This window comes from Argentina silus (genome assembly GCF_951799395.1).
Source record: "Argentina silus genome assembly, chromosome: 18".
Taxonomy (NCBI): domain Eukaryota; kingdom Metazoa; phylum Chordata; class Actinopteri; order Argentiniformes; family Argentinidae; genus Argentina; species Argentina silus.
The window spans coordinates 16282897-16294922 of NC_139672.1; the positions used below are offsets into that span (position 1 = coordinate 16282897).

Consider the following 12026-nt stretch of genomic DNA (forward strand, 5'->3'; position numbering starts at 1 on the left):
TGCACAATTAGAGCCATGATGAATTTGAACAATATTAACTTTTTTATTTAAATAAAGTATATTACCTATAATGCTTGTATATGGAGCCAGTGCATACAGAAATCTGGAATTGTTTCTTTAAAGTGCAATTACATTGAGAATATGAACTTGCACTCTAAAATGTTCAAATAAAGCATTGTATGTACAGCAAGTGCATAGGGAAACTCAGAAGGAATGAATTCTTCTAACAAGCATTGAAACTGAAAATTATGAACACAAAATATCATTGAACACATGAAACAATCTGTCTGAAGTTACAGTTTGTTGAAATTTGATGAAATGTGACAGTATAGAGTTAACTGATACATACAATAAAGTTAACTGCAGCCATTGGGTGCAACGCATGCAGTAAGCGCAGTGATTCTAGAGTCAAGAATTGACCCACGTCTTCCGCAGCAGGCCCACATCTCCCATGGTGTTGGAGTCCAGCTTGTTGGTGTGGATCTCCAGGCTGAGCTTCTGCAGGGCCTTGGAGAGGTGGTCCGACTCCCCCTCGCCCTTGTCCCCTCCGGCCGTCTGCCCCTGGCCCTCCTGGCTGGGCTTGTACAGGCTGTCTGGGACCAGGATGGTCACCCCGTAGCCGCTGTTGTCATGGATGTGGTTGTCGCACAGCTTCAGCTGGGGCTGAGGGAGGACCTGTGGTCGTGGAGGGTACGTCATCAAACACAACGTTGTTAATCATCAGCTGATATATGACCTATCAAACATGGTTTTATATGCATATTCCTCCCATGTAGAAACCACTGACCCTACAGCCATGACATAAGCCTTTTCTAAACTGTTAGGAACACGCGTCCTCTCCGTCCCTCACTCGCGTCCTACTGACAACGCATTGGAGGAGAAGCTCTAGGCTCCTCCCCTTACATATTCTCCTCAATGCTTTTTGAGGACAAAGTGAGTGTAGGACAGAGGAGAGGACGCGGGGAGTCGTGTTCCTAACAATCATGAAAAGGTTTTTGTTATTCAAGTCACCTTGAGGTTAATTCCTCCCTGGGAGCCTTTGGAGTCCTTGGTGGCCTGGTTGCTGCAGTGGTGGATCTCGTTCCCGTGCAGCTCTGCGGTGCTGCCAGGGTACAGCTCCACACCGGCTCCCTGAGAACACCACCAACACCATCAACATGTCAGTGCTCTTTGTTAGCATGGACTTAGCCTTGCTTGCCCAGATTTGACCAGTGCAGGTAGAAATCGGAGGACGGTCTCATTGTGATGCATGGAACGGAATGAGGAATGGCATCAAACACCATTCCTCATTCCATTCCACGCATTACAATGAACCCCGTCCTTCGATTTCTACCTCCGCCAGCCTCCCCTGGTGTGTGTCCAGGCAGAGAGAGCAGCGTCTGTACCTGAGCGCCAGAGATCTCACAGTTCCTCATGACCAGAGAGGCTCCGGTCAGGACACACACCCCCGTGCCGTCACACTTCATGGTGCAGTCCTCCAGGGTCATCTGACCGGCCTCCACCACCACGATACCGTCACAGGTCCCGTGCTGCACCAGCGTCAGGTTCCTCAGGGTCACCTCAGAGGATTTGGACGCCACAAAGTTGTCCTGGGCCGGGTCGGAGTAGAACACAACCTCGTGCCTCTCTCCTTCTCCTGCGGGGGGGGGGGGGGGGGACCAATGGAGAGAACGGAAACCGGTCTTATCAGGCACGGGGGTCCAGTTATACTCACGACTTATCTTCAGGGCTCAGTGTTTCAGAACTCTTGCAAACATCTTGCCACAACGTTACCTTTCCGTTCAGTACCCCGATATCTATCGCACATTGAAATTCAAAAAGCGTTATTGTCCATTGAATGTTTCCAAAAGATAGAGCGTTTTCTTCGGCGCTGGTTCATCACAACACATTCAAACTTGGCATGATAGGAGGAACGAGGGGTTTACGTACCCTTGATGATGATGTCATCGGTGAGGGACGCCAGCGCGGCCGCCTGGTACTCTCCTGGGAACACGACCACCGTGTCGCCAGAGAAGCAGGAGTCCAGCGCCGCGGACAGGTTGTCATGCTGCTGGATCAGAGTGTCCGACGAGAAGTTCTTGATCTGCGTCGGTCGCGGTGGAATAAACGGTTAAAAGTGGAAGAAGAACATGTGGTCAGAAAGGAATAAAAAATTTAAAAAAAGTCTGTTTATGAACTCAAACAAGGGAAGATGTCCACAAAGCAGGCTGCCAGAGAAGAGATGTGCTGCCAGCAGGCCTGCAGTGAAGTTGTTGATGACGTAACTGATAATGATGATAATGACGATAATGTTCCACAAGTGCATTTGCCATTAAACATCGGCTTCTAACGGCTCACGGCCAATCGCAACGCTGTGATCTGATCAAACCGCTGTATTAAACCGCAATAAATCACACAAAACAGCTGTAGCTCCGACTCCTGCTACACAACTAAGATGTCACCACTTATCTTCCACACGTGTGCAGCAGACTGGAGAGGAGCAGACCCACCATGTCCGTTGTCATCATCTGGGCCACGATGTGTGTCACACTTCTCCCTGATCCTCTCAGGCCCTTCCTGCGCTTGTAAATCCGTGGGTAGAAAGGCCCATGACTCCTATAGAAGGAGAAAATATATATATACACACACACACACACACACACAGACAGTACCAGACATATTCTGGTTTGTTTAACACTTTTTTTTGTTTACTACATAATTCCATATGTGTTCCTTCATAGTTTTGATGTCTTCAATATTAATCTATAGAAAATAATACAAATAAAGAAAAACCATTGAATGAGGTGTGTCCAAACTTTTGACTGGTACTGTATATATATATATATATTGGTTATGAATAATAAATAATGTTCCTTATTGATAGAAGTGCTGACAGAAATAGGTTGAGCTGCACCAGTTGTACAACATGCATCCAACAGCATCAGTGATCATGTGTTGTTTGTTTCTAGCTGTGGTTCTGGTCCGGTGAATGAGAGCTACAGTATGACCCAGGGCCTGTTGGTACCGAAGGCGCAGGTCCTCCCAGAACTTCAGGAGCCCGCAGAGCATTGACATCTCGTAGTACTTCTTCCAGCACTCCACGGCCTCCCCTGGCAGGGCCTCCCCGTGGATGTTGGTCTGGAACTTGGTCAACTCCAGGCGCTTTCTGCGGTACTCCTCCAGCGTCTTCCTGTAGCGCTCACTGATTGGACCGGGGATGGTTCCATCCTGGATGTCGTAGAAGCTGGAACAGAGCATGTTGTCCTGCCCTTAAGTGGTCTTTAATCTTTGATTCAGCACGAACATCAATTCATAAATGAACACGTTGTGTATTAATCAGAATACCACCAAATGTACCACCAAAATATCACCTTAATGTTCTATTTTATAAAGACGTAATTCCACCACAAAATGAAATACCAAACTGAGAAATAATCACATTATTATAATCACCAATTGTCAGTGATGATTATGTAATCAAGGTGTGTCAAAGAAACAGAGTCATATTGCCAACTGCATGCATGGTAAACATGGTTATTACTCACAGCTGTATGCGTTTCTCAATGAGCCCTGCATACTCATCACACTCCTCCTCATCGTCCCAGTCTCTCCAGAGGTAATCGTAGAAAAACCTGCAGTGGAGAGATTCATATCGCCTGTACTCTAACCTGCAAAGATTCTGTGCGCAAAATCTCAAGTGTCAAAAGCTGACCTAGACACAGATTAAGCCTAAACTAAAGCCGTAAGCCTAAACCTAGACTAAAATGCATCTCCAATTCAGGTTTTCTATTTAAATTGGTATGTTGTCTCAGACCAGGCTCATCTGTTTCTGGCAAAACCTTGGAGTTTCAATGTTGATCAGATACCCTCAGTAGTATTCACCTTGCATGTTCCAGACACTCTGCAATGCTATCCACACCAGTCCCCAACCCTTGTATGGGATAGACATCCAAGATTGGCACAAAGTAATTATGTTCCCTGAGAACCTCTTCAACCAGCTCTCTTGGCAGGTTGGCAATGTTGGAGGAGAATGGTTCCGCCACAGAGACTGACACTCGAAGAGGGAGCATTTTGCCTTCACATGGTGTACAGTTGACCTAGACATTAAAAAAAACAAAAACAGAATGAGGAGATAATGAAATAAAGTGTTTATTTTTCTTAATATTTCACGCAGCACCTCAACCATGAACTGCAACTGGGGTTGATGGTCGGATGTGGCCTATATTTTGTTTCAAACGCTAGAGGGAGCCCCTGTCAAAGAAAGTGTTCCTGACACTAAGTTAAGCATCGCTAACGTTACGAGCAAATGTCATCTATCTCTGACTGTGTACACCACAGCCACACACCCTGCTATTCGATTTGATTTAGTAAAAGGAAATACCATAGCTGATACCTCGACAAGCACACCAACGAATGGCAGGTCCCCAATATCGCAGTTTACCAGCAGCACCTCGGGGGCAGTTTTCCACACCGCGGTCCAAGACCGTTGGCTGGCAAGTTTTTCGATGATGTAGAAACTGATCGCTTCGTCCGCGTCTTCTGCCTAAAGTACATTCGGAGAAGAATGAGATATTGACCAAATGTGTGTTAAAATGTACTTCGATCAAAGGTTAGCCATGCTAGCTAGGTGGCTGTTTATCGTTGCTAACTTACCGAGCGCTCAACGATCACCTGGTCGCAGAACAGAGCGACCCGTTCGTCGTACGTGTGCGCCTTGTTGGAGATGAAGATCTGGGGCAATATTTGAGCGTCCTCTTTCTCATCGTCTGGCTCTTCGCCATCAGGATTGGGAGTTAAAAGTTTCCTCCTGAACGGAATTTTGCTCCTGACGATCTGAGGAGTGACCGCCGAAGAGGACTTCGCCTCGTCGTCGTGGTCGTCGCTGGTCATCGGACTGTTGGACGGGGCCTTCTGGTGGGTCGTCTCACTCGAGTCGCTCCCTCTCGATCTCGTTTCTGCATGGTCATCCTCACCTGGAGGAGGAGGTTCTGGGGAACAGGTGGCCATTGTCTAGACTTTAAAATCAAAAGATAATTTAGCGATATAGATGATGGTAATGAGGTGAGATGTACTCGGGAATAGAGTCCGGCGCAAACGGCTGGGGCTGAAAAAGTAACGAACTCCCGTTCTACTCCCGTTCTACACGCGTTCTACACGCGTTCCATCCCACGAGATCCAGCAGGCCGGAGGGTTTGAAAATTGAGCGCGAAACTGAAGCTGCTCCGTCCAAAACAAACCAACATCTCAAACTAGTTTTAATGATGAATGTATCGAGGGTATGCCATATATATATACACACTGTTAAATATATATATATATACACTGTTAAAACAATAGGTCAATTATATACATTGTTTCAGCAATGCGTATCCTCTTCTAGACTGTTTGACAGGACCGCTATCCAATGTAGTTCAACTTGAGCTAGCAGTAGCTAGCTAACCACAATACAGTAGCTAGTTAACTCGTTGATGTCAGGGTTGGTCTCTGAATTACACATTTAGTTGTGTGTGTGTGTGTGTGTGTGTGTGTGTGTGTGTGCGCGCGTGCGTGTGTTGTTGCAAAATTTATAGTAAACAATGTGATTTTATATTAACCTCATAATCCCAATTGAGAAAAGTCGGCTAAGATAAATGTTTTATATTGCATGAATTTCTTCTCTGCTTGACCAAAAACCTACAAATAAACTGCTGGAATGTCGAATCAATAAAAGAAGTGTCCATCCGACAGACACAGATAGTGGAACGTTAGACGGTGCTTCCACACACTAACGACAGCATTAGTGACTACATCCAAACTGCTATTCCTGGTGGTTTCTCATACCAGACTGTTGCCCGGCAGGGTATATTTAACCTCGACCTCTGACCCTTCAACACACAGCAACATTATCTTCTTTCAGCTCAGTATTTCCTCCCCCCCCATTAGGAAAACCCCCAACTTTCAGTATTGACACAGACTGCATGATGCATATTTGTTCTACTAATACAAACTAACCATCAAAGAGCGATTCGAGGTGAAATTACAGTTTATGGCTTCTGTCATGTTGTTTTGGAGGATTTGAATGATTATATGTTTGATTTGTTCATGGCGTCTCTCATCATGAGTTCATCTTGCTGCACTCACAAGTATTCGGCCGACATGGAGGGACGTCAGTAAAGTTGTATAACGGGGTTGAACGGGTTGTGCTGTTACACAGGTGGAATAGGGACTTTTCCTTATTTCACTTAACTCTGTTTGCATTGCAAGACCTGCACCTCATGACTGTTAACACACACACACACACACACACTGTTATTACTGAGTAGTAACAGCGTCACTATTACTACACAGGTTAATTCGGTAAAGTTTTCTTTTGTGGAATCACCTTTCACAGGGTCGCAGACCATCAAAGCATCCTTCACACGGAAGTCGACGCGAAGTTTTTTTTTTTTAGTTTAGTTTAGTTTTTTTTTTTTTTTTTTTTCAAGTTTTGACTTGCGCAGTAGCTGCTAGGGTGTAGTCGGATGTAGTTCTTTTTCCTTCTGAAGTTTCTCTCCATGGCGGTGGACACAAAGCGCTGAGACCGTGGAAGTCTGCAAAACAGAAAGAAGGGTTCCCGAAAGCGAGGAGAAGAATATCGGGAAAGGGACGAACGCGTTTGGAAAGAACGAAGAAGCGACGGGAAGAGTTTCACGCATGTTTTTTTTTACTTGTTTCATCTGGAACGCGGTAACTGGTTAGTTACCAACAAAGTTGAACCTTTCGAAGGTGTAGAGGGGGGGATCCGAGTAGCTGTAGCGAAAGTTTTGTAACTTTTTTTTCTACCCCATTAGAATAGTTGAGAATGCGGCCGTTCGTTCAACTTTTGATTTCATTGACTTGTTTGGCTGTATTCAGCCACGGTGCTATGGATGAATGCACTGATGATTCGAGAGGGGCTCAGCGATGCATGCCAGAGTTTGTCAACGCTGCTTTCAATGTCACCGTGGTGGCTTCCAATACTTGTGGCTCTCCCCCCGAAGAGTACTGCGTACAGACCGGGGTGACGGGGGTCACCAAGTCGTGCCACATCTGCGATGCCCGGGACCGTAGGCAACACCACAGTGCGGTGTATCTCACCGATTACAACAACCAGCAGGACACCACCTGGTGGCAAAGTCAAACTATGTTAGCGGGCATCCAGTTTCCAAACTCAATCAATCTAACTCTTCATCTCGGTGAGTCTTGCCTCCGGACGGTATTTTCGTAATATGAGTGATTAATGTTTGATGTTTACCTTTACACCGCTTGATCGGCCGTCTGCAGAATGGCTCCGGGCACCGTTTCTAGTGCTGAGCCGAAATGCGAATTGTACCTAATCAAGCAACTGTCAATCTAGTAAAACCATGAATAGGTTTTGTGGTTAGAAAGTTGCAATTTTCATCTCCGCCGATTACAGATTTGAGGCAATGTGTTAAACCAGTTTGCTTTCAGTGGCAACCGCATTGGCTGCTGCTCTGTCGTTTCTGCTGTCAGTCATCATCTGTAGTTGGTACATTTTCTACGTGTAAAAGCAGATACCACCATTCTTGTGTAGCCCATTCAGGTAGCCTACGGTTCTTGTGCAGAAGGACAGGCCTTTACCTTTTCAAGCGCATTGGAGTTCCCAGTAGGCCACAACTAGTGTGGTTGTACGTCTCCAGAGGGTGAAACGGGCATACTGCCGTGCAGGGAGTTAACAGAGACCAAAGGGAGTCTTTGCTTGGCAAGAATAGGACGGTGTTTGTTTCGCTAATTCCCCTTATAGGTGATATACAATATATTTTAAGATTACGAAGAGCAGGTGAACAGTTTTATGCAGCAAACTGTGTGGTCACAATTCATTCTGTAGACTGGTAAATGCAACGGGGGAGAGAGACAGTCATCTTAATAGGCTTATACTGTATTGAGAACAGTAGGAGAGATTGTGATTAACACAGACTCGTCTGGAGATAAACTTTGCACTATGTATTTATGAGACGTCTATTCATTCCACAGCACTAGTGTTTTAAAATAGTACTTGACATTCCTGAGTAGTATAGTCATAGCTCTCTGTTGCTAGCAAACCAACTTTGTAGCCTTAGGTAACAGATTTTGTTCGGGCATCTGATGGAACCTTGCCCAACTTTTGGTGAGCTGGAAACAAATTAGATTATTAGCTCTCTGTCTGGTTGACATTTTCCCATAAAAGGGTCCGATATTTATTTTACGCTTTTTTTCCCCAGCTTCGGTTATGACTCAACATTTTCCTGATGACAGTGTCATTACCCTTACATCTCAGCACATTCAAAGACATGTTTAAGATGTCAGTGTCTAATTTAATCTGTCAGTTGTTCATTGTCAGTTATAGAACTTGATTAGATCAGATAAATGTTTTCCAGAGTCTCTGATGAGTCCACAAAACAGACACTCTTGGCATGAAATGGCCCCTTGACTAGTTTTCCATTATCACTTCACAGGCATTGAGTTCCCTGATTAGATTTTGCCCATTACACGTATCATTGACTTTCTGCATCCAAAGCAAAAGCGATATTGTGTAGGAGGTGAGTCTGGAACCAGGAAAGGACACGCTTAATCATCTATTCTACTTGTCAGCAACTCAAGATCAACAATGGCTGAGTTGGTCTATCTTCATGTTAGGGGAGACTCCTGTTTGCATTATTGCTTGCCATCCTGTTGTGGGAAGTTCGAACAAAAGTTCCACGTTTTTGAATTACTAACTGGACTTTGCCGTCCCTGTTAGTGCTATGTTGTTGTTATCCTTCTGTGTATGCCACCATGGATCACTCTCATTTCTGTCATACCGTTGTAATTACACCTGTATTACAGTGTTATTACATTCTTATTACATGTTGTTGGAGCGGTAATGCTAGAGGACTAGCTCGTTCTCTCTGGCTAATGTGTGGCCTTTGAAGGTTCAATTGCAGGAAGCAGGATGCTGGGCGCTATCAAGCTATTCACATTTTGCACACAGGCTTCACACTGAATATGTTTGTTATGGTGTGAAGTCACTTTGGATAAAACCACCAGTTAGCCTAGCCTAAATGACCATATGTTTGTTTTTAGTAAGATTTAGCCTAGGCCTACGCTTGTGTTTATATGTGTTCAAGGCTTTGATGACTTCCATCTCTGTATGCCCTTGAAGGGCTGGTTGGGGCAGGAGGAAGGCATGTCCTGACTTGACACCTCAGAAGTGGTGTAGGCCTGACTAGAGGTTGAAGATGTGTCCTTCTGCTCGTTCTGGGCTGGCGAGCGAGCAGGATGAGAAGCAGACATGAAAAGAAGTGGGAAAGATGTTTGTTCGGATGGAGTAGGGTTTTATTCAGCATACATATTTGTTTTTTTTTCTTCTTTATCCGCTCAGTGTAGAAAAGGACACACAAAAGAAAGCACATAAGCTGATTAGACCCCTTGTGTGAAGACATGAACAAATATAACCTGTTGACGAATCGCAAGGAAAGAGGAGTTTCCCAGAGTTTCCCTATTATGGCCTTCACTTTTGCCCTCCTCCGTGTTAATTAAAGAGAAATGAATATTCATGTGCCGATCTGAAGGGGATTCTCAGCGGTTCTAAGCCCTGAGATGTCAGTCGCGGAAGAATGTTCACAATGACAGAGAGACAGCCCCTAGAGGCCTCTTTCACTGAACTTTTAAAGGCATTTTTGAGAGATCCTTAGGTCGGAAGGAGGGAAGCTTTTTTTTTTTCTATAAAGGCACTAATTCTCCCTGGCTTTTTAAAAAAAAACTGCACAAATGGTACACTGTGTTGCTAGATTCAGCAGCATAACATAAACCATGAAAAAAGAAAAGGAAGAAGCAAACTGACCCCAACAGTTCACTCTTCCTGAACTTCCTGTGAACACCTGCTGTGTGTGCAATGAACAGTCCTCCCCCCCGCTCCTCAGACAACAATAGGAAAGTCGTTGATTAACCCTCATCAGTGACTTTGAGCTGGCTGTGGTGGCCCACCCACATCCACTACTACCTTTTCTTTCCCAATTTACCCTGTATTTGCCACTGACCTGTGGGAATAAGACACTTAGTTGAGGCAACTCGATTGTGCAATTGCTTTCAATGCACTGACCAAAATGTTCCCATGATACTGAATTCAAGCTTGTTTTCAGAGGGTAGAGAACTCCGAGGTTGTTCCCAGGCCAGATTCCTGACTTTCCGAACTCTCTGGCATGATGTTGGCCTAGGCCAACATTTGGGGAAACATGTAGCCTGAAGGCCTGTGTCTTCATCTCTTCTTCATTCCTCACTTTCCGCCCTGTGATCTGTGACATGGTTTACTGTCCAAACTATGGGCCAGGCTTTGGTCAGCAGGCAGCACACAGGAAGAGGGTAGTCAGCTCCCAGAGAAGGGATGATGCAGTTGTATACAGCAGTGTGGGAAAGCCAAAGAGGAGTCTTTCTCTGGCCCCTAGGGTCCTTGTCATGATGTACTTCTAGGCTTTCCCAAACGCCATAAAAGACACAGTGATTTTTCTTCTCCTCCTTCAGAGTGGCCAGCTGTTACAAATTATACCCAATCTGAAAGTTGGGGCGGGGGGGGGATAGGATGGGACGTCATCTGGTTAGAAGCCTATTGTTTTGCTGGTGAAGGAATGATCTCAGCGTGGGAACCTTGTTTGTTCGACGCCCTCGGTTGTCTTATGGTCACACAGGTGTGTGATTTTGGTTTTGAATTAAGACATGTTGTGTTATAAAACCCTAGGCCTACCTATCCCAGTCTCAACCACCATTAGCCTTTCTTCTTTTGGATGTAGCCTACATAAAGATGATTATTCATAGTTTTATGTGGACATAACAGTGTTTGTTATTGCAACTGATGAAAAGAATGGCTTGAAATTTCTAGTCCTATTTCGAAATCCTATTGGACACGGTTTTGCTCTGTTGCTCTGAATCTGTAAAATCCACATTTGTTTCTCTTTTAGCTCGCTAGATAATATGCCCTCATCTCGTCTTAAAAGGCCCCTTTATTTTCTTTTTTTTTTAAACATCTGATGTTGCAAATGCCTGTGTTGTTTTCTGCAAACAGTTCAGAAACTTCAAAGAAGTGCATAGAGGTATTGAAGGGAGTCTCAGATCCTTCTATCCACACAGATCCTTCTATCCCCCCTTAAACTACTAGTCTAAATACAGCTGTTCTCACATGTACATGGAAGGGGTATTCACGTGACACTGGTCCATATGTTTGGTCTCAACAACGCAGTTGCATACATTTTTGATTGGATGTTTTGTTTATTCACTTACAATAAGTACCTTTGTCTAAATTATGTCGCTTTGGATAAAAGTCATTCATGACTTAAATGTTAAATGTTGCTGCCTTTGTTTTCTTCAGACAAAGCAAAGGTAAACAAATAAATACAATTTTAAAAAAGCAATAGTATGAATAGCTGCTCATACAGAAAGGAATTTGTATTTATTTTATTTAACCTTTATTTATACAGGGAAAACACAGAGGCCAAGGTCTCTCTTGCGGGCGTGCCCTGTCCACAATATTTATACAATTACAAACATTACATATACAACAGAGTACAATACAAAATACACACACTAATTCATCAAAATAAGAGCATGCTTCTGGGAATACCCTCCCTCAGGCCAGGCATAGGTTAAATGATAACATCTGCTTCTCTCTCTAACATGTTCTTTCATAGCAACAGTGAATATAATTTTTGAAGTGGTTACATGTATAGTTCATGCGAGTGTTTTAAAATCTTATATTTCAAATTACATGTGATTTGGTCAAGTTACTCCCATGAGCACCTTTGAAGGCAGCCAGGTGTGGTTGTGAGCAAACTTTGATCCCATCCAATGACTTAACCCATGTCTTAGCTATTCAGGTTCATGCTGATTCAATTTCTGGTTGAGGAATTGGGAAGACCAGGTGCAAAGTTTATATTTTTTTATGTTTGGCTTTAATTTAATTCAAACACATTCATAATAATCCCTAAGGGGGTGAAAAGAGCATAGTGCAGGCAGAAATCCATACACAACGTTTAGAAATGGGCCAGCTGCCAATCTCTGAAGGCAAAAAAAAATCTCAG

At 44.2% G+C, this 12026-nt stretch overlaps 2 protein-coding genes across 4 annotated transcripts in view; one reads left to right on the forward strand and one right to left on the reverse strand.

The window, feature by feature from the left end:
* Positions 1-111: 111 nt before the first annotated feature.
* Positions 112-6439, reverse strand: LOC310819116 (testicular spindle-associated protein SHCBP1L-like). 3 transcript variants are annotated; one of them, XM_083690349.1, is made up of 11 exons: positions 6341-6439; positions 4633-4967; positions 4373-4522; positions 3862-4076; positions 3525-3611; positions 3005-3223; positions 2490-2595; positions 1930-2083; positions 1386-1636; positions 1012-1131; positions 112-675 (listed from the first exon to the last, which is right to left on the reverse strand). In XM_083690349.1, the coding sequence occupies exons 1-11, from the start codon at positions 6360-6362 to the stop codon at positions 409-411; spliced, it is 1926 nt and encodes a 641-aa protein (XP_083546475.1). In that variant the 5' UTR covers positions 6363-6439; the 3' UTR covers positions 112-408. The 3 variants fall into 3 exon arrangements, with proteins under 3 accessions (XP_083546475.1, XP_083546473.1, XP_083546474.1); XM_083690347.1 differs by having other exon boundaries at positions 4361-4522; XM_083690348.1 differs by having other exon boundaries at positions 4361-4522; positions 4633-4994; positions 6341-6434.
* A 301-nt stretch (positions 6440-6740) lies between these two features.
* Positions 6741-12026, forward strand: part of lamc1 (laminin, gamma 1) — a 53222-nt gene continuing 47936 nt past the window's right edge. Inside the window, exon 1 of the mRNA XM_083690337.1 lies at positions 6741-7172. Within this exon, the coding sequence (XP_083546463.1) occupies positions 6800-7172 (373 nt within the window). The 5' untranslated portion in view covers positions 6741-6799. The remainder of the gene's footprint in view (positions 7173-12026) is intronic.

What these genes read in the sequence shown, in the direction of transcription:
- LOC310819116 (XM_083690347.1), bottom strand. Translation starts at nt 6,362, where the DNA reads ATGGTCTGCGACCCTGTGAAAG. An exon ending in AGGTGATCGTTGAGCGCTCG is followed by an intron (nt 4,523 to 4,632) that starts GTAAGTTAGCAA and finishes AATGTACTTTAG; the next exon opens with GCAGAAGACGCGGACGAAGC. An exon ending in TTGTCGAGGTATCAGCTATG is followed by an intron (nt 4,077 to 4,360) that starts GTATTTCCTTTT and finishes TTTAATGTCTAG; the next exon opens with GTCAACTGTACACCATGTGA.